The 25293-nt window shown below is 53.5% G+C and overlaps 2 protein-coding genes and 1 long non-coding RNA gene across 3 annotated transcripts; 1 reads left to right on the top strand and 2 right to left on the bottom strand.

Annotated features, from left to right (window-relative positions):
• The first annotated feature begins 1216 nt into the window (after positions 1 to 1216).
• LOC144728443 (uncharacterized) lies at positions 1217 to 1818 on the top strand. The gene is made up of 2 exons (XR_013587518.1): positions 1217 to 1473; positions 1506 to 1818. It is a non-coding gene; the product is annotated as an uncharacterized LOC144728443 (long non-coding RNA).
• Positions 1231 to 16090, bottom strand: LOC144728441 (45 kDa calcium-binding protein-like). The gene is made up of 6 exons (XM_078607886.1): positions 15186 to 16090; positions 5540 to 5676; positions 4772 to 4885; positions 2715 to 2873; positions 2140 to 2315; positions 1231 to 1415 (listed from the first exon to the last, which is right to left on the bottom strand). The coding sequence occupies exons 1-6, from the start codon at positions 15701 to 15703 to the stop codon at positions 1239 to 1241; spliced, it is 1281 nt and encodes a 426-aa protein (XP_078464012.1). The 5' UTR covers positions 15704 to 16090; the 3' UTR covers positions 1231 to 1238.
• Positions 16091 to 17928: 1838 nt separating this feature from the next.
• Positions 17929 to 23937, bottom strand: B3GALT6 (beta-1,3-galactosyltransferase 6). Its single transcript, XM_078607884.1, is given in 4 exon segments — positions 17929 to 22025; positions 22940 to 23476; positions 23478 to 23625; positions 23823 to 23937. Coding segments are annotated over 3 exon segments (1101 nt in total). The 5' UTR covers positions 23523 to 23625; positions 23823 to 23937; the 3' UTR covers positions 17929 to 21506.
• Between the last annotated feature and the right edge of the window lie 1356 nt (positions 23938 to 25293).

Raw genomic sequence — 25293 nt, 5'->3', positions numbered from 1 at the left:
TGCTAACCACAACCGTGGCAAGCTCCCGATTCTCATCCCACCCCGTCACTGTATGACGCACGCAGAAGCTGAAATGAAACAAAAGGACGATTTGGCAAAACACGTCCTTGTCTGGACGGTCAACTATTGTCACGGTCGACGTAGAGGTCGCCATCTCAGTACAGCAAGTAGGATTCATTTCTATCTGCACGGGGATTGAATGCGAACCCCTCCCCTCGCGTGCGTGGGGACTCTGGACACTCCGGTTTGGTGCCACGTGTAATAAACACTGGTTCATGGATTTGGCCAAATATCCCCAATATAGAACCACAGAGCTTAGGCAACTACTGGCTACGATTGTGGCCATACTCCCTCTTGTCTGTGGCTTCCCAAACCTTCGCCCTGTCCCTCCCTCTCTCAGAGGGAACGCATCACACATTCTAACATTGTTACGTGTGCAGACATGACCCTCCCCCATCAGCACCCATCCCCAGCAGCACCCATCCCCAGCAGAGTTCTCGGTGAGTGATGCTCACAAAGACACCGAAGAGATGGGACTTGGACACCAAGTCCGTACTGCCCAGTGCCACATTTGGTGTGAGTGCGATGCGTGGAAGGGGCGCTCTATATTTGCCAAAACGTGGAAACAAACTTGGGCCTTGTCTTCTGGGAGTTAACATTCACAGACACACACACACAGCCCGACAAAGATGCAGTCTTGAAATAGTCTGGATAGACACACAGTGCAGATCGACAGACTGTGTAAAGAGTCTGGAAAAGCAGTCTTGAGACATGTGCGCGCGCACACAAACGACGTTAGGATCGCAGCGCTGAGTTATTTACAGGTGACCACGCGCCATGTGGTTAAACCGTGCAGCTAAACCACACCACAGTGGCACGGAGAAGGGATAAAAAAAAAATACCACCACCACCCACTCCTCCACTCTGCATTAACACCATCACCACCAACTGCGTTAGAACCACCCCCACAGGCAAGAAGCCCCCAATGCCCTCTCTGTCCCAACCATCTTAGCTCTCATCTGTTGCTCTAGAATCTCTAGAGCACCGAGTGCATGGAGTCCATGAGGCTTACTGCATTTATCATCCTTGCCATCATCGGTTACCATCTCTGCCACCACTGCTGGTGCCACTCCATCCCTTCTGCCCCCCCCTTGCCCTCTTCCCCCCATCCCCACCCCCAATTGCATCCATCCAGCGGGCCACTACCGTGCCACCCCCCCCCCCCCCCCCCCGTGGCCCTAGAATTCCTCGTGCACATTGCGAGCGTAGTCGACGAGTTTGCTGCCCGTGAAGTACTCGCTGTAGCGCAGCACCTCGTCCAGGCTGAGCTGCGCATCCTCGTCCTCGTCCGCCACCGAGATCATCTGCTTCGCCTCGCTCAGCGCGTTGTGGCTGCTCGTAGGGTCCATGTACTCCTGCACGCGCGAGGAGAGACACGGGTGAGCGTTGGTGGCGAGGGTGAGTGGTGGCGAGGTTGAGTGGTGGCGAGGGTGAGTGGTGGCGAGGTTGAGCGTTGGTGGCGAGGGTTAGGGCGAGTGGTGCCACGGTTGTGAGATTGTAACTACCTTGCCTGGGTTCCATCCCGACCCTGCCACCTGTTGTATATTTAGAGTTTGTGTGCCTCTCTCCCTCCGTGGTGAAGTGGATTTTTCTCCTCCGGTTATAGTATTTAGCTGCTATAAATGTCCACAATAAGCCACTTCGTTGAGCTATCATTTGTGGCTAGGTTGCTTCTGAAAAAAAGCTATAGAACTCAGTGGGCCTTACTTGGTAAAATAAAACATATACACTGCATAACAATAAAAAAACTAAATCGAGTATCGTGGTGAAAGTGTGGTTGCTCATCGGGTCCGTGTACTCCAGCTCAGGGGAGTGGGGGGGGAAGAGACGTGGGTGTTAGGGGTCAGTGTCAAAATGAGTGTTTGAGTGAGCTCTAAGAGAGTAGTGTGATAAGGTGAGCATCGTGGTGAGCGTAGTGGCGATCGCAGTAGTGATCATCGTGGTGGCGAGCGCTGCGGTGATCGTCATGCTGGCGAGCAAAGTGGTGGCGAGCGTCGTGGCGGTGAGCGTGGCGGTGAGCGTGGGGGCGGTGAGCGTGGGGGCGGTGAGCGTGGGGGCGGTGAGCGTGGTGGCGCGCACCTCGAGCTCGCTGCGTGTGATGAAGCCGTCCTTGTTGGAGTCGATGACTTCGATGAACTCCTTGCGCCGCTCGCGCACCCAGTCGTCGTCGATGTCCTGCTCCTTTTGGTTCTCCACCGTGCCCAGCGGTAGCGACGCGAACTCCGACAGCGACAGCCGCTGGTCCTTGTCCTGGTCTGTTGTGCGGAACGTCGGGCCAACGTCAAATACGACCCACCGAGACTCGGCAAATGCGCGAGTCGCCGAGTAATTAACTCGACGGTTATGACATTTTTTGGTTTGTGATTTATATTCTTACAATTATATTCCTACAATCACCGTTTGTAAATGTGTTCGATAATAGATTGAGCCACGCTGCCGTAAGTTTTACGCAATCGCACTACACCGCGCTGTACACAACAAATGCAGAAAACGCGCTCACACTGCGGTGAGCGTGGGGTCACCGTGGTGAGTGTGGGGGCAGCAGCATCTCGGCGGTGAGCGTGGGGTCACCGTGGTGAGCGTGGGGTCACCGTGGTGAGCGTGGGGTCACCGTGGTGAGCGCGGGGTCACACTGCGGCGGGCGGCTTGCTCACCCAGGTCGTGGATGATCTCCTGCACCATGTAGCTCAGCATGCTGCGGCTGTGCTCCGGGTGCTGGAACGAGAGGAACTCCTTCTCGTTCAACTTCTGGTCCTGGGGCGCGTCATCTGCCTGGTTCCACCGCTCCTTCAGGTTGTCCATCAGCTCCTCAGCTGAGGAATGCACAATCACCCGTCCGCTTGTTCATTCACTCGTTCCCTCTTTCATACGCCCGTTTGCTCGCGTGTTCGCTCATTTATTAGTTTGCTTATTCACTCGTTCGCCCGTTCGCTCATTTACTCATACGTTTGCTCATTCGATCGCTCGTTCGCTCATTTGCTCGTTCGTTCGCTCACGAGTTCGCTCGCTCGTTTGCTCTTGGACTGTTATTTTTATCGTCAAAGCTGGGATTTAGCGGAATTGTGCAAGACTCTACTTAAGGCACGATTTTTTGTGCAGTCACTGGTGACCGGGGCTGAGACCATTAACTCACTGCACCTGAAAAGCCGGTTTAATCATGGGTCTCTAAGTGGGTGAGACAGTTCTGTACACGAGTCTATGGGTCTATATGTAGGCGCGTGGTTCTTCAAGTCTCAGGGTCGAGATTTCAGTCACTGGTCTCTAGGCTACGACCATCGACTCGGTGGTGCACCGTGGTCGGGCGGAGGAAATCCGGATTCGAACCTAGGATCTCAGCTGGGCCAACTCAGCGCTCTGACCTCCAAGCAATATTAATTTAGTCTGCACGTTGTCAGCTGAGTGACAGTCTAGTCGATGGCAGCTTGTGGCTTCATCGCCAAGTCTTAGTCTACGGATTTAAATTCGTCTGTCAACACATTTAGCCAAACACTCTTAGTTATTAAACGAATTATTTGGTAGTGCTGCGTTGGCAGTAGTGCACAAGCACAAATAACAACACAACATCACATTAATAAACACTATGGCCTTAAAAGAGGCAGAATATTAAACAATAGGTGACATTTCGGAGCAATGGCCCATAAAATTGGCTAGTTTTTTTTTCTTTATATGCCTGAAACGTCACCTACTACAGTACAGTGATACCTTGACTTTCGTCACTTGGCTCTTTCGGCCGTTTTAAATTATAAACATATCTCAAATGTGGTCCACGCGCTCTCCTATTTCGTCCGATTTCATTCCAAACCTTCCACGACGTCCGCGCCACGCGCCGTCTTTTTCGTTTTAGTCTTTCAATAGAAGTCGTTCAGTGAGCATCTCTTATATTTGTGTTTATTCATATATTATAAATACTGTACTTATCACCAATATATTCATCGTCCACTTACGCAAGAATACAAATATTTAAAGGTATCATTTTGTTTATTTTGTTTATTTAGTTTTGATTATTTATTCTTATGTTTCTTTTTCTTTTATTTCTGTTTATTTAGGTTTCGCACGCATGTGTGATATAGTTACTGTAGTTATTTGCACGTACGTTTTTCGCCGGCCAAAATACATTTGCAAGCTAAATGAAGGCTCTGCTTTGACATGCGTCCGTTTTTGACATTCGTCCATGCTCTGGCCCCTAACCAGACGAAAGTACAAGGTATTCCTGCGTATATGATTCCGTCTGGCTAAGAGCGTTTTGCACCCCACAGTGTGTAGCTTTAGTGACACCAGGGGGAGCCAGAGATCTTCCCCGAGGCACCCATACCACTCGCCCCTATCCCTGGCTCAACTTGTTAACCCTGTATGTGGCGTGGGTGGGCTAGTGGGCGGGTGAGCACGTGGTTTAGTGGATGGGTAGGTGGGTGGGTGAGTGGATAGGGGAGTGAATGGGAAAGCGTGCGGGTGGGTGAATAGGCGATTTGGAAGAGCGTTTGAGTGAGAGCGTGAGTGGTCAATACCTGGCGGGTGGAGTGAGCGTGTCGGTGAGCACACAGGCGTGCGGGCGAGCGAGTGAATGGGACAGCGGGTGAGAGAGGGCGAGTGTGTATGTGGGCGAGCGGGGTAGGCAAGCGAGTCGTGAGACGCGGTGGGCGGGTGAGCGCAGAAGGGTGAACGGGAGGGTGAGCGGGAGGGTGAGCGGGAGGGTGAGCCAGCCAGCACTCACTCTCCTCGTCGATCTTGAGCTCCTGCTTGTCGCGGATGCGCTCAGCGATGTCCTTCTCGTCGAAGCCCTTGCTGACGAGGTAGCGCAGGCGGTACTCGTCCCACGTCACCAGCCCTGGCGCGCACGCACGGAGCCGTTCAGAACCAACAGCCACCGCCCCCCCGGTCCATAGCGTGGGTGTGTGGCCGAGCGAGCGGCTCGCAATCGCAAGGCTGCGAATTAAAATCTTGGATGGGGTGGAGGGGTTTGACTCGCCCCATCATCCTCCCTGGGTTCGACAGAATTAATACCACTTCGTGGGGAGGTCAATTAATACCACTTCGTGGGGAGGTCATCAGTGGTTATCCTTTGGATAGACTCGCCTCCGCCGTAGGAATGTGGAATTTCGAACCAACTGGCTCAGGGCCGTATTCACAGGAGTTGAGCACCGATGCCTCGCTGCTCGTCTAGAGCAGACAATCACTCGGAGGCCGAGTTCTGTACTCGCCCACGAACGCTCCACCACACCGTCGGCTGCACACCGGCTGCCGAGGCAGTGCAAGAGGAGGCGGCCGTTTGTAAACCGCTCGCAGATAACGGACTTGGGAGAATCCACATGGGGTAACATCGCCACTTGCAACAATATAATCTGCGTACGTTCCCTGGTAAACATCAACAAAATACCAGTTGCTTTCTGCACCGTCCACGCCGCGCGTCGGGAAGCGCGGTTTTGAGCGTGTGGTGAGCGGTGTGGTGAGCGGTTGGGCGAGTGAGCAGTTCGGTCCTCACCGTCCCCGTCCGGGTCGAGCGTGCGAAAGTGTGGCTTGTTCTCGTCCAGCGCCTGCTGCAGGTGCTCGCGCGTCTTCTCCACAATCCACTCCTGCAGCTCGACCGCAGAGATGCGCTTGTCCCGGTCCTTGTCCACCCTGACCAACGACGCACACAGACGCACACAGACGCACACAGACGCACACAGACGCACACAGACGCACACAGATGCATGAGTGGCAGCGCCTCTGGTGGCTGCTGCAGCGGTGATCGGCAAGAGGGCACGGCTCCCCTGCCAGACGTGCCCTCCACTGCGCCAGTCGCAAATCGACACAGAACAAGTACCCCCTAATTCAGAGGCAGGTTCTGTGGGTGGCGCATAAGGGCACATTAACGAGGTCATGTTTAGTTTGTTGTCCTTCCCCCGCACCTACCATTAGTACGGTTAGCTACATACGGTGCGAAAGAAGTTCAACATACAATGGTAAATTGGTACGGCGATCAGTCACACACCTGCCACGGATTTCTCACCCCCACTCACGGAGTCTCACACACGCGAGGCTGTTGCTGATGTACTACAACAGCTGTTATTTTTCCATTGAGGCGGTGAATGAGCAAGATGATTGCATCAGGAGTAGCGGGAGTGGTGCATCACTGGAGCAATACCTCCTCCTTGACATTCGTGAACCGGGCATCGAGCCGTTATATGTTCCATCGTCGTCTGTTCTGCGCTGTAACCACAGTCGCACACTGAACTGGGGAGGGCTTTTAATTTTTCATTCGTGCATCAAGTGTCCACGTCTGACATCGTTTGTGTTTTCACACTGGTGGGGGGAGTTGTGTGCCCCCCCCCCCACCCCACATCAGGTGATGACCCCCCCCCCCACCTCCACTAGCCACAAGACCCCCCCTATTTACCGTACCGTCGAATCAATGCTGCGGGTCCCCGCCCCTATGGGTCCCAGAAAAAAAGTATCGACGCAGCGTGACTGGCACTTGGCACTTGGGTGACGGAGGCAAATTTCAAACGACATCTTCAAGTGCCCTCGCAATCAGTCGACGGGGGGGGTGGGGGGGCACACGAAAACACACGCGTGGCATTTCCTGTCTCCCTCTCCCTCTCGCCTTTGATCACGTCGTCCCCCACAGCAATCAATCACGGAACAAAACATCGCCCGCCCCCACGCAATCAGATAGAGTGGCAGCTTCGCACGACAGCCACCGCAGCAACCGCAGTGGCCACCGCCACCACAGCCACCGCTCGCCGCCACCACCGCCGCCGTCATCATCATCATCATCAACATCACGACAGTGCTACCCTTTGAAGGGCGCGTGTCACTCACGACACGCAATGTACCACCGCCCCGTGCGCCAGCAATTACTGTTATCTGCTCGCTCCCCCCACGGCCCCCACTCCCTCCCCCCCGCACCCCCCCCCCCTCCGCCTTGTCTGTCTAAGTGGCTCGGATCAGCATGGCCATCCCTGCCGACTCGCACGAGCTGCGATATCGGAAACGCGAGACGGCTACATCTGAGGGCTCGGCCGGCGTGCCGTGCACCGGCGTTGGCTCTGTGTGTACCGATCGCAATCGCGGTGCCGTGTGGAGAGAGCGAGAGAGATGGGGGGAGCCCCGGGCTAAAGATTGTGTGAGCGAGCCGTCGCGTGAGTGATGCGTGTATGTCAGGAGGGGAGGGGGGGCACGCGTGTGTCTCTGTATTCTTTTTCCCTTTGCTTGTAAGAGAGCGCTTGTGTGCGGAAACTGTGCGTGCCCTTGTTTGTGTGCCCATGTGGTGGGCAGCGGCGGACCCGAGTTCGATACCCGCTCGCAGCCAACATCGGTGACGAATGCGTGAACTGGTTCTGGGCCTCCCCTAGGTCGAGTCGGCCTTAAATGAGTACTTGGTGCGGTGTGTAAATATCAGAGCCGAGGGGACAAAGGTGGCCTGATACGATGCTGGCCACCCACCCCCTCAGGTACCATGCCGTCCTAGCTAACAGCACAGTCTTAAAAGGCTATATGGGGGATCTCGGTCTGTTTTTGTCTTCATGAATAGCTAATTGCGTTGTGTATTTACAGACCATGGAGTAAACATGTGCATCAATCCAGCGGCGTGGCAGAGTAGCCCTAATGATGATGGAAACCGCACACAGATTCAACAGGGGTGGCCAGAGCCCCAAGCGCTCTCACATACATACATCCACGCACACAAACACGGCCTCCCACACACACACAGTCTCCCACATATACAGCCTCCCACAACATCCAGTCTCACACACACACAGAGCCTCACACAAATAAGATCCCCCGTGTAGCCTGTAACAAACTGTTAGGACGAGTGCTGTTAGCGCGCACCTATGAAGGCCGGAACGGTACACGAGTGGGTAGGTGGCCAGCACTACGCCCGACCGCCTTTGTCTCCCCAGTGGCGATGTTTACACACCACACCAGGTACTCATTTGAGGCCGAGTCGACCTAGGGGAGGCCCAGGACCGGTTCAGATATTTGTCACTGGTGTTAGCGGGAATCGAACCCGGGTTGCTGGGTTCGTAGCGCAGTGCGCTAACCACTACACTACCGCTCCCCACTACAGAGCCACACACACACTCTGAGTCTCTGCAACACACATGCACACACACAAACACGTAATGCCACATTGCGAGTTATTTTGAAAGGAAAATATGACAATCTGTAACAACAAACAGGCTCGCATCATCATCATCACCATCATCATCCACACATTCAGGGTTGCTCCCTATCAGTCAGAAACTTTAAAGAGCTCCTCGCGTGCTGCAGAATTTACCGCCCGTCCCTGCTCCCTCACCCCCCCCACCCCCCCCCACGGAGGCATGCGGCGGTCGGTGCGTGAGTCTTTCATGTGTAATCTGGGCCGCATCAGCATAGGGCCCCACGATAATCAGATGGCGCAGTGTAACTGTGGCCAGAATTAGTGACGAATTCAGGGGCCCCAAGGGCACACGACCCATCCTCTGATGTGGCTGCCTTCTGCCCCCCAAGCCACCTCTGCCCCAAGGGCACGCGGCCCCCCATCCGCCCAAATTGGGTCCTGCGGTAGCGTAAAGATGGATGCAAAATACTGGCATTCACCGGCAGGATCCGACTCCCCATGACCTCTCCATGGTCATCTCTCTCCCATCACCGTTTTCCAAATACCTCTCCCCCATCACATTCTCAACACCCCCCCCCCCACACACATCACCCCCCCCCCCCACACATCACCCCTCTCCCAACACCGTTCTCCAAATACCTCTGCCCCATCACCTGTGTCCCATCACCTCCTCCAAACCCTCCCACCACCTCCCTCCCACCACCTCTCTCCCACCACCACCTCTATCCCACCACCTCTCACCTACAACCTCTCCCACCACCTCTCCCAACACCGTTCTCCAAATACCTCTGCCCCATCACCTGTCTCCCATCACCTCAACACCTCCCCCCCCCCACCATCAGCTTTCCACCATCATCCCTCCGGGGTCTATTTAAACTAGCACCACGTATCCACGAAACCAACGGCAGTTTGCCTACGGATAAACTCGCCCCCCCGCCATAGGAACGTGGAATGTCCACCAATGGCGCTGCAGGGCTGTAAACGGAAAATGAGTACAAATGCCTCAATGCTCCCATGGGCAGTAAATCGTTCCGAGACTTCGACTTTTCGAAACCCCCCTCCCCACCACCACCCCAAAAAAGACTAAAAACCCTCAAGTCATCAGCGTGCTGTCGTAACCCAGAAAGGCATCCTAAACATTCGTATCAAAACAACAAACGCTGACCTTAAACACGCGGGGCCTGTGGCTCGTTACATCGTGAGCCGATAAGCTTTATTTGATTGGCAAGCATTGAAACTCTAAATCAAAGGCGAGGGATGACGTTACCAGATAAAGCGGGGTCCTAGCTTCAGAACCGGTACGCGGATCACCGCAGTGGCAGCGGCGGCGCCGTGATTGTGCAGAAAGTCAACGCAAGACGTTCGGTTTCTTTTTTGTTACGCTCGGCCGACGGGGCAGGGGTGAGTGGCCTTACAACGCACCCACGCGGCCTCACCTGAGCACACAGTCCACCAGCAACACCAGCGATTATTGGTACCTCTGACGAGGGGAGTTTTTGTGTTTGTTATTTACACAATTGCTGAGCAACCAGAACCAACGGCCCAAAACTGTCCAACGTTGTAAAATATTCAGCGTTACCACATTTTCTTGCATTTAGCAAAGTTATTGATTCTATCAATTTGGGAAAAGAGACGACGATGATGATGGGAGGTGAATTCCATCGTCGAGCAGTGCGAGGAAAGAAGAGAAGTATAGAGACCTGCAGTGTGGCGCGTAGGTGGTTGGGTGAGTGAACGAAGGGTGAGTGAGCGAGCGGGTGAGTTAGTCAGTGAGTGAGTGGGTGTGTTGTTGTGAGCTGTAGTGTTGAGGATGAACACAGTGCAGATGTAATTAAATGGACAGCATGCTAGAGAACTCAATGGGTGGACAAATCGGGAACGGTAACCACGGTAGTAGCAATATATGAGTGATAACGAGGTATGTGATTAGTGGTGAGCGAGTGACTTAAGCAGAGGGTGTGTGGTCAATAGTTGAGAATTGGGCCCAGGAATGGGATTAGACTACTTATGGCTTCACTGACCCCCGTACAGCAGTTTTACCCATAATGCAAAGTGCCACCAATGTGTTATCATTTACCTTCTGATACAAATGAGGTTATTTACTAATACTTTTTTTTTTATCATTTAAGGGTTTGTCTGTTACTCAATAGCCGCTATTAGGTAACAATTCACATGCCAACTTAAGACTTGTCCATCAGAAAACATGAAACTAAATCCATCACACCCATTGTGTAAACAAGTGCAGCTGTCTCCCACTATCATCATCCACTCGGTCTCTCTACTGGCCTCTCCATGTGCTAGAAAGTGCATTGGCCAAAATGCCACCAATAATCTCCGTTTCCTTTTAAGGCCACATTGTTATTGATGGATTTGTTGAGTTTTATGTTTTCCGAGTACACCGACTGGCTGACCTGATCATATTGGCAGGGGGGATTTGTGTACCCTTCATACCAACATTGAATGACTAAGTTTTTGACTAAGTTTTTGACTAAACGTTTGACTCCTTTTCGTAGACTAGTCTAAGAGAATAAAGCCCACACACCTCGACTTCACTACAACGCCAAAGGCTAAAACTATCTATCTAAATCAGCTCAAGCCTCCCGTAGTAAATCACGTGACTTCTATGTGGCCACCCCCACTCTGAATCCCTCCCCTCTCCCCACCCCCTGTGAAAACAGACACTGCTTCGTGGCAGCTCACTTGCGCTCTCTCGCTCCCTCCTTCTCTCTTCCTCTCATCCCATCCCTCTCATTCCCGACATCCAGGCCCGGTCATTCCTTCTCCCCCTCCTCTACTTCCCGGCCAGCGCCTCTGTCCTTTTTTTCCTGCTGCCCATCCTTGAGCCGTGCCCTCGCCGTTCTGTCCCAACGCCCACCTTCCCGTGGGTGAATGGTTTTGACAACTCAAATAACAAAAAAAAACATTACGCCGACTAAAAAATGCCACGCTGCTGCTGGGAGAAACTAACCCTGGCGGCTGCAGCGCCAGGCCAGATCCGTCCAAGCGAGCGTTGGTAGCGTAATCCGAGCTGCTCGCACTGCCCTTGTTGTTCTTTCCAGACGCGATCGCTCCGTCCGCCCCGTGTTTTGCTAACCCGTCCACCGCCCGTGACCGTGTTTATGTTCGCGAGAGTCATCGTGGCAGCGCCCCTTGCAGCCACGCTCCGGTGCCTTCACGCTGCTCGGTACCAGCTCGCGCATCGCCCGCTGAGCTACTACATTGGCACCAGCAAGTAGCGGTAAGTAGTCATAGTAGCAGTAGCAGCAGCAAGTACTGTAGTAGTAAGTAGCAGCAGTAGAAGCAGCAGTAAGTAGCAGGTGTAGCAGCAGGCATTGTGGCAGTGGTGGTCGTTGCAGTAAAAGCAGAAACAGTGGTAGCAGCAGTAGTATTTGCTCTAGTAGCAACAATAGCAGCAGTAAATAGCAGTAGTAGTAGCAGCAGCAGAAGAAGTAACAGAAGCATCAGCAATAGCACACAGCGAGAAGCGGTTACATTTATAATGCTTCCATAACGTAACAAATATCTCGGAGGACAGAATCACACAGGAGGAAATGGAAGGGAATGGGAGGAACCGAGAAAGGGGAGAGAAAGGAAGCAATGAAGAGGGTGTGACAGCACCGCATTGAGGAGGAAAGTGTTTAGGTGAGGCTTGAAAGCAGTAGAGAGGACCAGGGATGAGGCCACGTTGCCTGAGGATTGAGTTCCAGAGGTTGAGGGCGTTAGTGGCCAAAACAGTGGCCACCAATTGTGAAGCAGTGGACCCTGGGAGCAAGGAAGAGGCCTGGGTACGTGCCGCAAGAGAAGCAGCATCATAAATATAAACTAAACTATTGTTTATTTTACCAGGTAAGGCTTACTAGAGCTACATAGCTCTTTTTCAGAAGTGACCTGGCTATCACACATGATAGCTCAACTTATTGGCTTATCACCACGTGGAAATTTATAGCAGCCAAATACTCTAAACGCATGACGTAGATTCTAAATGTGGAGGCAAAAACTGGAGGACCCTTAGAAATAATGCACGCAACCTCAGGGAGAACATGCAAACTCCAAATATACAGTTTAACACGTGTAGGCTTTCGCGACCAATATTATTCATAATAAACGTTTTTGGGTTAGATCGCGTTATTTATAAATGTGTCGTAACCCTCCACCACCCGACACGGCCAATCAGCAAAAAAGTGTCACATTGACAAAAGACAAATAGTTCACTACTTTAGCCCACCGGTGTGTTGAAGAGTGAATCCACAACATTTACAGTTTTTGAATACGACATTTCGCTGGTAATTATATCCAGCATCATCGGACAATTCTGGCGAATTGCCCGATGATGCTGGATGTAAAATATACAGGCTGTAAGGGTCGGGACCGAACTCACGACTTCCTGCAAACCAGGCGAGGTAGTTAACATCTCGCCACCGTATCAGCAGTGTCTCCCAGTATCCCAAGAAATCCACAGAGGATGATGGTCAGCGCTGGGGAAGTGGGCGGGAAGACAGCACCAGCAGCGACATCGTTTGTGGCGTCATGTCATTGAGCTGAAACTTACTCAGGTACGGCGAGGTGGCAAGCGGATGAGTGCGGAAGTTCGCGCTAAGATGCGTGCAGCTCAGCCTCTTACTCAAATAAGGCGCAGGTAAATGTTACCCACTTAGCGAGAGCCATCTCCACAAATATGTGTGGGCGAGGAGAATTTACATAAGCATGAAACAATGAGTTAAACTCGACACCCAACCCTGATGGTCAGCTGAGACACACACACCCCGCACCTACACCTCACATGAACACTACACACCTACACCTCATATGAACACCACGCACCTACATCTCACATGAACACCACGCACCTACACCTCACGTGAACACCACACACCTACACCTCACATGAACACTACGCACCTACACCTCACGTGAACACCACACACCTACACCTCACATGAACACCACACACCTACACCTCACGTGAACACCACACACCTACACCTCACATGAACACTACGCACCTACACCTCATATGAACACCACGCACCTACACCTCACATGAACACTACGCACCTACACCTCACGTGAACACCACACACCTACACCTCACATGAACACCACACACCTACACCTCACGTGAACACCACACACCTACACCTCACATGAACACTACGCACCTACACCTCATATGAACACCACGCACCTACACCTCACATGAACACCACACACCTACACCTCACATGAACACCACACACCTACACCTCACATGAACACCACACACCTACACCTCACGTGAACACCACACACCCTACACCTGACACACCCCACCCCAGGATGTGACAAAGACGCCTTAAACTCACAACCCTGGTACTTAACACGCACGCTATGCATCTGTGCAGTTGGGTGACTCCCACAAAGACAAATAAACGCACATTCGTCAATAACACCGTGGCCTTAAAAGGAAAATATAGGAGGTGATGTTTTAGGAAATAGCCCTTCAAAGCACATTGAAAGGCCAGAGAGACAGAGTAAATAATACGAGTTGAAGACTGCACTATACAACATAGAGCCCGATGAGAATTGCATTTCAAAAATGTGTCCTAATAAATGTTTTAAATTGGCAAATGAATAGTTACCTATTAGTAGATTGTGCATAACAGACAAGCCCTCCAATAACCACAAATGTATTCCTAACTATTGTATTGAAAGTAAAATCAGAATTTCTTTCGGACAAAATGCAACGGAGTTACTTGTAAAGGCAGGGAACCCAGGGTCGAGGTAGAATTATAATTCGCCTAATCGCTGTGCTGCAAACTAGGAGGCACGGCAACCACCCATTTACTCCAACAAGGGTTGGAGTCGCAGCCCTGAACCCAGACTCTAAACCCAGTTCTTGTTAGCTCAGCCCCTCCTCGGGAAATGTGTCACTCCCTTCTCGGGACATTAAACACGTGTCGGGTTTTTTGTTGTTGTTGTTATACCTCGGTGGTGGCAATCCTAGGTGTAATTGGATAGTGCGGGGAGGGGAGAGTAGAGCGGGGGTTTTGGAGCGGTAGAGTGGTGCGTGGGAAAGGGAGTTGGGGAGAGTAGAATGGGGAGAGTAGAGAGAGAGTGTGGAGAGTGTGGAGAGTAGAGAGAGAGTGGGGAGAGTAGAGAGAGAGTGGGAAGAGTAGAGAGAGTGGGGAGAGTAGAGAGAGTGTGGGGAGAGTAGAGAGTGTGGGGAGAGTAGAGAGAGAGTGGGGAGAGTAGAGAGAGAGTGGGGAGAGTAGAGAGTGTGGGGAGAGTAGAGAGAGAGTGGGGAGAGTAGAGAGTGTGGGGAGAGTAGAGAGAGTGTGGGGAGAGTAGAGAGAGAGTGGGGAGAGTAGAGAGTGTGGGGAGAGTAGAGAGAGAGTGGGGGGAGTAGAGAGTGTGGGGAGAGTAGAGAGAGAGTGGGGAGAGTAGAGAGAGAGTGGGGAGAGTAGAGAAGAGTGTGGGGAGAGTAGAGGTGGCCAGCCTAGCTCAGGACCGCGTCCTCTGAATCACGACACGAATCAATGGCCGTTCATCACCCCCCTCCTCCTCCTCCCCCCCCTCCTCCTCCTCCCCCCCCCCTCCTCCTCCCCCCCCCTCCTCCTCCTCCCCCCCCCCTCCTCTTCCTCCCCCCCCTCCTCCTCCTCCCCCCCCCTCCTCCTCCCCCCCCTCCTCCTCCTCCCCCCCCTCCTCCTCCTCCCCCCCCTCCTCCTCCTCCCCCCCCTCCTCCTCCTCCCCCCCCCTCCTCCTCCTCCCCCCCCTCCTCCTCCTCCCCCCCCTCCTCCTCCTCCCCCCCCTCCTCTTCCTCCCCCCCCCTCCTCCTCCTCCCCCCCCCTCCTCCTCCTCCCCCCCCTCCTCCTCCTCCCCCCCCTCCTCTTCCTCCCCCCCCTCCTCCTCCTCCCCCCCCCTCCTCCTCCTCCCCCCCCTCCTCCTCCTCCCCCCCCTCCTCCTCCTCCCCCTCCTCCTCCTCCTCCCCCCCCTCCTCCTCCTCCCCCCCCTCCTCCTCCCCCCCCTCCTCCTCCTCCCCCTCCTCCTCCTCCTCCCTCACTTGGCGAAGATTTCGATGAGTTTCTGTCGGTTCCTGCGCGGCTCCGAGTCCTCCTCGAACTCCTCCTTCTCCTTGCCCAGGAACACCTCCTGGTGGAAGTCCTTGTTGAGGTGCCCGTCGCGTTCCATCTTCACCCCGTTGAGGTGGTCCGGTGGGAGGATCTCATTCTCCTCGGCACGCCGCGAGTGGGCCTCCTCCTTCTTGGCAGGACGCGGGGCCTCTCCTCCCTTCTCCTCCTGATGCTGCTGCTGTTGTTGTTGTTTATCCTCCTGCTGACCGTCCTGCTGCTGCTGCTCTTGCTTCTGCTGCTGCGGGTGTCCACCCTGGTCGACGCCGCCGCCGTCGACCGGGCCCTTGTCCACCGCGGCCGCCGCGACCTCCTTGAGGTCCTCGGCCCCGTGCGTGGCCGCGCCTAGACCCGCGGGCCGAGCCGTCACGTCCAGCCAGAGAAACGCCGCCAGTAGCAGCGCGTAGGAGAGGCCGAGGGCCGTGCACACCTTCACCTTGCGCGAGACCATCGCGCCGAAGCTCCCCGAGAAAGACACAACGACAACAACGACACACGAGAGATAAACGAGACCGGTCCGCCGGGCTCGGGGGCGGCCAGGTCAGCGGCCACTTCCACCGGGCGGAGGCCGCTAGGAAAGACCGCAGGCTCCGCGTCAGCGCGGGAGGGGGTACTAGGCCGCACTCGGGGTTCGGAGGGAACGGGGCCTTCGAGGGGGTAGATAAGGGTGCCGAGGGGATGTGCGGGGGTCCGAGAAGCGCGCTGGAGGGAGAGAGGGGAGAGAGGAGAGCGAGGGGAGAGAGGAGATCCACGTGGCGACGTTGGGAGCGCGCGCTAAGGCGCGCTGCGTGGCGAAAGTTTTACACTGCGTGACGTCATTGTTTGTACGCGTGACGTCATTTGTGTACACGGTCGTGACGCCACCGCCTCGCTCCGCAACAATAACAGCCAGAGCGCTATGAATGGGGGCTCTGGACAGCACTAACTCTGTGCGAATACTCTGCTGGTTCACGCTTGGAACGCCTGGTGAAAGAGCTTATTGTTGCCCTCAGAAGCTCACTGGGCCCTTCGCTGCTGACGTTAAATAACATCTATGCCTCGATGAGTGAGAGTATTCTATAGGTTAATGAATTGGATTAAAAAAAATGTTATTACTGGAGGAATCCTTTGAGCCATAAAGCTCGTTTGTCACAAATGTCTAGTATTCTTGGTTCTTTCGGTAAAGTCACGTAGAAGGGAAATAATAAAAAACTAAATTTCCACGACGTTTCGATTGCAACACAAGCAATCATCATCAGGTGTGAAAACCACAGCAAGGAATTTTTCAAAAACACAGCAATAAATTTTTCTAAAATTTCAGCAAGAAAATTTTCTATAATTTATTTAAAAAATTATTGCTGTGGTTTTCACACCTGATGATGATTGCTTGTGTTGCAATCGAAACGTCGTGAAAAAAATAGTTTTATTTTTCTTATTTTCTTATTTCTCTTCTACGTGACTTTACCGAAAGAACCAAGAATATTAATCTCTGCAGTCACGAAAGCTTTACATCGAAAAATGTCCAGTAGTTTCACGGATATCTGGTAACAAACCGCCCTTTGTCAATCCCTCGCTTGATGTTGAGAATGGGGGTTGTTTAACCATACTTCAGCACGCTTGTCAGTACTTTTTTAGTGAAGGTAGGTGGTGGCCAAGGACTGACAGCTTCAGATACCACTCGCCGCTGATGTTAGCCGTGGCTAAGAATTTAACTCACGTTGCAGGGGATCATAGTGCATTGCGCTAACCAATGCGCCACAGCTCCACTGCCACACGAGGAGTGGGTGCCCTCCTTTCCTCACTGGGGTTAGTTAGATGTGTCTGCGCCACATGACTCGGGTCAGTACAACCCACCGTGTCTGAACCACGTGGGGCTCAATGCTGCCGATGTTGAATCCAACAGCCTCGTCCGGGAAGGCCCACTCTCAAATCTGTAAATGACGATAACTACCCATCACGACGGAATAAACACATTCCTGTGGAAGGAGCTGGTAGGAAAGTTGGGTTGCTCGGTCAATGGCCAGGGTCAACGGCGGCGTGGTGTATTCTGCAAATATGCCCGACTGTGAGGGCGGGCACAAGCCGGCGCGAGTAGGTGAAACGTTGAGTTTTATAAGGGCACCACGGGGTGACCAGCCCCTCCCCACCCAGCCCCACCCCTCCCACCCAGCCCCTTCCCACCCAGCCCCACCCCACCCAGCCCCTCCCCACCCTCCCCTCCCTCCTCACCCAGCCCCTCCCCACCCTCCCCTCTCTACCCAGCCCCTCCCCACCCTCCCCACCCAGCCCCTCCCCACCCTCCCCTCTCCACTCAGCCCCACCCCTCCCATTTTTGGATGCACGATGGACGGACGGACACAATAATCCCGTGGGCTGGTGTAACCAGGAGGTTCCTACCAGTATAATAACATCTTGGGTCAGCTGACTGCATCAGATGACTCGCTCAGTTTTTACCCGATGGTGTCTAAATCAGGCGACTGGCTGAGTGATACCTGCTGTGGCCGAACTCGCTACTGCCCGCTGCACTTCCAACACCCACGATACCTGCCGGTTCTGCACAACCTAAGTGGGTCATTGAGTGAATGCGGGAGTGAATGTTCAAGTGAGTGGGTGAGTGAAATGGGCTTAGTAATGCCCACTGTTCACACAACCCTCCCTGGATTTTATCTGCTCAGCGAAGGCAGGAGACGGAGACCGTTCCATCCAGCGTTATTTTATTTTATGATAAAACGACGAGAGACACTATGTAAACCTGTCAGAACCTGACGCCGACATCTTCACACTCGTCCACGCAGCTTTACACGAGCACTGTGGAATGATTGCACATCATATGGAACAATCGGAGCGAGGAGTTTAAAACGAATCTCTCCCACGTGTCCACGGGCTGCGCCCGCGCGTTGCTCGGCGTGATGTCCGACGTTTCGCTCCACGCACCGGGAGTTTCTTCAGGAACTTAATTCAGTTCACTTACTCGCTCGATCCCATCCATTCAACCATTCCCGCATTCAACCACTCCATCAATCCATTTACCCAGTCACTTCATCAAGGCCCTCCCCCACTCTTTAACTCGCCCAACCGCTCAATCGCTACATCAATCCCTCACTAACGCACCTAACAAACTCAATCACGCACCCACGACGCTCTCGCACTCACTCAGCGAATTCGGCTACTGAAGAAACTCCCGGCACGTGGAGGGAGACCGTCAGACGTTGTCCGCGGGCGGAAGACACGCGCGGCACAACGCGGAAGGCACACCGGAGAGCCCTGCACAGCAGCAGCAGCACAACCGCGACGCACGCACGCACGCACGTGGTTACCTTGAGACACATCACGCGGAAATACTGGACGGCGTCACAAGTGGGTGGGGGTGGTTGTTGTACGTGGGGGGGTTGCCGAGTTATCAATCTTCACGAAACGATAAAAATGTTTCACGTTACAGCGATTACCGGGAAATCAGTTTCCCATCAATGTTGCAATTAATTGTATTTAGCGTTTGTAATGTTGTGTTTTTGTGCTTTGCTTCTAGTAAGAAGATATTTAAATTTCTTTAAGTGCAGGTCACTCAACATGTGCCTGACTTAACTCCTCTGACTTTACAACATCTACCCCCAGTTACAACCTCTTCACCATAATTTTACGTTTCATATGGCACTTTCAATTATTTCATGTTTTTATGGAGCGTTGAAATGTTCACACGTATGGCGCTTTGTGATTATCTATTAGAAGCACCGGATATGAGAAAATAAATACTGTCGTTTTTATTACATCTAATGTTGATGCACAAATAATTATACAAATTACAACAATGACCAGGTCATAATGTAACCGACCCAGGCGTACAATTTCCCCAGTAAACAATTTGTCAAAGCGCCACTTTAACCGTTGATAAATATTAATTATTTAGAACTATTAAAAAAATGTCAGGAAATGTTAAGTATTTAACAATACAGTGAAGATAATCACTACCTCGCAATATTTTGCACGCAAAAAAACAGGCGGTACAATGATCGCGAATCTTTTCTCGCAAGATGTATCGTAGTCGTGTCCGTATCGCCATAATCTAACAGCTGCAACGCTCGCCTTAAATTCTACCACTGGTAGACTGCAGTAGGGTCCCACGTGAAGAGTAGTAGCCACAGCCATAGTGAGAGGTATACTGGATGTGGTGTGCCGGGCGCAGAAGTATTTTCCGAGTCGTTGACCTAGACAAGGGGTCGGCAACCTACGGCTCCGGAGCCGCATGCGGCTCTTTACGGGCTGCTTCTTGACGATATGTACGTATGTACAGTATGTACTCAGATGCATTGCGGCTCTTGAAATACTGAATTTTGTACCGAATTGGAAAGAAATGGCTCTTCTTGTTATTTTGGTTGCCGACCCCTGACCTAGACAGACCCATTTGAAATTAAGCTCCAGTTGAAATGAGTCTTTAAATTTGCCGTCAATACTGGTCACTGGAATCGATTCTGGCCTGATAAACCCCACTACTTTAGCGTGCACACTACAAAGACAAAGGGCCCCCTGTTGCCATACAGACTGCCGTGACAAGTGCTGTTCGTGAGCGCCTATTAAGGCATAACGAGAGGGTGGTGTGGCCAACACCATGTCGCCTGTCTGTCACCCCAGTGGTGATATTTACACAATGCACCAGGTACATTTAAGGTTAAGTCGACCTAGGGGAGGCCCAGGACTGGTTCAGATATCACTCACAACTGATGTTAGCCGTGGCTGGCAATCAAACTCACATCACCGGGTTCACAGCGCAGTGCCACAACCACTACGCCACTGCTGCCAACAACTCGTGGATACACACACACCGAATTACCTTACACAAGACAAAGCATGGGGTTTGCAGAGTACAGCACAGCACACATTAGCACCTCCGATGACGAGATTCCGTGAGAATGTCAAGTTACAGGTTGAACGGTCACACATTGACACAAATATGCTCTTTCCATTGGCCCATCCAAGCCGATGGCCACTTAGGGGACAAGGTGGTCTCCCACCGGCTACTTACCATGCCGAGCTGGCATCAGGAGAACACATCCGGGGCCGAAGCAGGGACATGGGCGGGGCTTACAGACTCGTCCACTGTGCGTGTCATGTCGGCAGCACGGCTCGGGCATCCTCAGTGGAAAAAGAACCATCCCGGCACCACACCGGCCTGGCTTGGCACAGCCCCAGGACGGCACGGTTGTGCCAGTGCAAAAGAAAGTAACAACCCTCACCTCGCATGTGGGGCATGAAGCCAATCAAGCTCTAGGGCGGTGACACGACAATGAAGCCACGCTCTTCCATGTGTGTTCTCCCACGTGTGGTCTGGAAATATGGGGGAGGGGCCTGTGGGATGTGGTGATCCAGGCTAATACTGTCCAGACGAGAAGGGACTGACAATGGGCCCCGTGTTTCTCAAAGTCTCCAAGAGCAGGCAACTTGAGGCCGAGGTTCCCCAAATGCCGACGCTCTGTAAAATGTCTTTATTTATACGAAAAAGCCTCAATATGTGTAGAAACTTTGTCAGGGGTGTTTGACTACATCGGAATGTGTGGAACATTTCCACATTAAATTAGGAATCCGGAGAAACCGGAGAAAAAAACCCATCGCGCATACGAGGGAATAGTAACACTTAAAGTTCTGCAAAGATGGGTTCTTGAATCCACTCGCTGCGTTACTGCCTCACGGATACCTTTCAGGTCTTGAGGTTTTCACAAATCTGCGTGGTCAGCACTTTTAGACAGGGGCGTGGAAGCATTTGATTCCCGCGGGCCGAATTGGACTTTCAAATACCATTAGCGGTCAACTGCACGTTAACACACGCAAGCAACCTCGGCGTTATGCAACATCACAAAAATACCGTGTGTGTCGACCGAGTATACTAGGCCCTCACAGCGACAGGAGCAAAAAACGCGGGTTGTTGTTGCCAGGACGAAAATATTCCCCTCCGGCACCCGATCAGTGCGGCTAAGACTCTCGCAGTGACGGAAAAACCATGAACAACTTCTCGTATATCCGCGTTGCAGCGCGCCGTTCGGCACGACGTCCGACGTTTCGCTCCACATGCCGGCCGCTTCTCCGGGAACGGAGCTGACACCTTGCCGAACAACATGCACCAAAAACCCCGAAACGACATCGTACAGCTGCTCGACGGCACAACTTCGAAAAGCGACGCAGCCGTACGAAATGAAACCACGGCCCATGCGACATGGAAGTCCCGTAGTCGGGGACGAAGTTGGGGGGGGGGGGGGGTCCTCCCCCACGCCCCTACCCCCCTCCCGTTAGGGTATCCCCTCTCGGCGCTGGCAGCACTGCGAGGGTGGCACGGCCCAGTCGTAGATGTAAGAGAGGCGCGTGCGGAACTCGCGCTTGCACAGGCGTCCATGCCTCCGCAGGCTCTGCTGCTTCTCCAGCATGTCCTCCGTGCTCTGCTTGTGCGTCACCAGGTACTGCTCGCTGCAGCCCCGCGAGCGGAATTCCGTGTCGAAGCGCGGGTCGTGGACCCTGCGCAGGTCCACGGGCGCCAGCCAGGCGCCCAGCGCCGCGTCCTCGCTGCGGAAGAGCTTGAGCATCGGCGCGTTGTCCCGCACGTAGCGCACGAGGTCTGCCGACAGCACGTAGCCGCCGCCGAGCGCGTACGGGAGGTAGTGGTCGCACAGCACCCAGTCGCTCTCCTTCCAGCGGCCGGAGCCCTTGACGCGCGCGCGGCCGTTGAAGAAGCCCCAGTAGAGGCGGCGCGCGTCCTGGCGACGCAGCTCCGGCACGAGCGCGTCGAGGCGCACGAACGAGTCGTCGTCCACCTGGGGGAGGAGGAGGACGGGCAGACGCGGGGCGAGCGGAGGGGGGGAGACGTCCGCGTGGGTCGTAAAAGCGAAGGTGGCGACAAAAACTAAAATTTCGATTTAAAGCTTTCGTGACTGCAGGGATTCATCTTCTTGGTTATTTCGGTAAAGTCACGTAGAAGGGAATTAATAAAATAATATATTGTGTTATTTTATTATGTTTTATTTTGATTATTTTATTACTTCCCTTCTACGTGACTTTACCGAAAGAACCAAGAAGAAAAAAACTAAAATCTCCGCGGCGAAAGCCACCGGTCCCAACTGCATCCACGCCACACTCTGACCCTCGGTGCCCCCCACACCGAGGGAGTGACCCGATAGTGACCGCAACTCGTAAAGGGTCCAGACGTGTCCTGCATTAGTGCAGTGCGGAGTAGTGTGCTGCACCGGTGCGATGAAGAGCATTGCGAACATGTCCACCACTAGTGAAGTGTCAACAAGTAGCGCGTTGCGCCGGCGCGTGTAACCATGAGCGAAGTTGAGTGGGATCAGTAAGATAATTGTTTGTTTACCCTTTTATCTGGCAACAAAACTGACACCTTTTTTACAAGGAGTCATGTTTGCATAGACCACAATACCTGCAGTCATAATGCAAACACAAAACACAACTCTGATAATGTATGCACTGTCCTTGTCCCCGTTGTGTTTTTTGTTTGCATTATGACTGCAGGTATTGTGGTCTATGCAAACATGACTCCTTGTAAAAAAAGGTGTCAGTTTTGTTGCCAGATAAAAGGGTAAAAAAAACAATCATCATATTTTGTACTGGTAAATGAGGTTCCAATGTTGGGATCAGTAAGTCACGCACCGTGACGTGGAGGGGGGTGGGGGTCACGGGAAGTGACCCACAGTGCTCTCTCTCTCTCTCTCACCTTGAGCACAAACTCGAAGTCGGCGTTCTGCCCCAGCCACGCCATCATGTGCAGCAGCTTCCGCGTCAGGTTCTCGTACGAGTCGCGCAGCTCGGGCAGCAGCAGCAGGTCGCCGTGGCGATCCTGCTCCTCGGCCAGTCCGCGCGCCTCCACGGCGCTCAAGCCGTGCGTGCCCACGGCGAAGCGCGCCATCACATCGCCACCACCACCACCGCCTCCTCCGTGCTCCGCCAGCCACGTGCTGCGGATAATATCGCGGCGCTCCGTGTAGCGAGGCCCCGTCATGACCAGCACGGCGAGGAAGGCCGAAACCCGCGGCTGCGACTGAGGCAGCGGCGCCTGAAGGTGCGGCGCCGACTCGCCGCGGGACTTGCCGCAGCCGCCGCCGCCGTCATCATCTCCTCCGGCCCCGGCGTGGCGAGGCTCGCGCGCCGAGGCCCCATCGTGTCCCCCCGGGGCCGGGGCGCACGGCTTCAGGTAGAAGGAGACGGCGGCGAGGGCGATGAGGCAGATGGCGCAGAGCGTGGCGCAGCGGGGGTCGCGGCAGCTTCCCGCGGCGCGGCAGCAGCAGCGAGAGGGGCATGGCCCCCTCTGCCTCCCCAGTCCTCGTCTCACCGTGCCGGCTCCCTCGCCCGTGACCCCTTGCCTGCTGTAGCGCGGGAGGACGACCCCCAAAGGGTGACCCCCTGCACGGCACGGGAAGGGGACCACGCGTGAAGGGCCCCGGGCATCAGCGCGCCCCACACACGGGATGAGCGCGCGGAGCCAAACCGCGCCTGGGTGGAGGCCTGGGCTGGGTGCAGCTGCTAAGGTCACAGGTCCGAGCCTTGGGTTACTCACCCCGTGTCTGAGCCGAGGTTCCCAGAGTCCCTGCCCTGGTTACCTGGGATCCTGGGGTCCCTGTCCTCGGGGTCTCAAGTCCCCGTCATGGAGGCCTGCGTCCGTCTCCTCGGGTCCACTTCTTCCCTGCAGTCCTGGCTCCTTTGTCCTGGGGTCCTGAGTCCCCTGGCCTGGTCCCCTCTCCCGGGGTCCTGAGTCCCCTGACCTGGTCCCCTCTCCCGGGGTCCCGAGTCCCCTGGTCCGGACCCCTCTCCCGGGTTCCCGCTCCCCGTGTGCCGCTGCGTGGCTCCACGCTGCCCGTACACGAATCGGGTGACGTCGGCGCTACGGGCGCCCGCGAGGCCGCGGTGAGAACCGCGATTTGTAAATCCGCTCTCGGGCAGCGGTGTGCGACTTTTGCCATCCAGAACAGGCGGTGCAACCAAAGCAGTCAACCCATAGCTGTCAATCCATAGCTGTCAACCCATAGCTGTCAATCCATAGCTGTCAACCCATAGCTGTCAATCCATAGCTGTCAACCCATAGCTGCCAACCCACAGCTGTGAATCCATAGCTGTCAATCCATAGCTGTCAATCCATAGCTGTCAATCCATAGCTGTCAACCCATAGCTGTCAATCCATAGCTGTCAACCCATAGCTGCCAACCCACAGCTGTGAATCCATAGCTGTCAATCCATAGCTGTCAACCCATAGCTGTCAATCCATAGCTGTCAACCCATAGCTGTCAATCCATAGCTGTCAACCCATAGCTGTCAATCCATAGCTGCCAACCCACAGCTGTGAATTCATAGCTGTCATTCCATAGCTGCCAATCCATAGCTGTCAACCCACACGGTGTTACTCCGCATTCTTGTTCAGGGAAATTGAGTTTTCATTCGGCGTACAGCCGTTTCAATACGGGCAAACACAAATGTTGTGTTGTCTATTTGATTGTGTTTCTCCCTTGTGATGATGGCACTTTGTACGATGAACGTTGACATTTATAATGGCACGGGGTGACCAGTAAGGTCTGAATTGGTCTGTAAGGAAGTAGGCACTGATAAGGGGTTGACAGGGACGCTATACACTACACTATACACTACACTACTATACACTACACTACTATACACTACACTACTATACACTACACTATACACTACACTACTATACACTACACTACTATACACTACACTATACACTACACTATACACTGCACTATACACTACACTATACACTACACTATACACTACACTACTATACCATACATGTCAATCCATACGGTTTCATCCCTTATTTTTGTACAGGGAAATTGAGTTTTCAGATTCATATGGCGTACAGCCGTTTCAATACTGGCAAAAACATGTTTTTGTGTCTGTGTTTCTCCATTGTGATGATGGGACTTTGTACGTTGAACTTTGAGATTTATAAGGGCACGGGGTGACCAGTAAGGTCTGAATTGGTCTGTAATAAGATGGGCACTGTGACGTCCCACCTGATGACGGAGACTTGTGTTGCCTCCGAAACGTCGTGATTTT

Source organism: Lampetra planeri, chromosome 28 (genome assembly GCF_965212315.1).
Source record: "Lampetra planeri chromosome 28, kcLamPlan1.2.h2, whole genome shotgun sequence".
Lineage (NCBI taxonomy): Eukaryota > Metazoa > Chordata > Hyperoartia > Petromyzontiformes > Petromyzontidae > Lampetra > Lampetra planeri.
The sequence above is the reverse complement of the archived record's forward strand: the minus strand, read 5'-3'. Positions and strand labels throughout refer to the sequence as shown.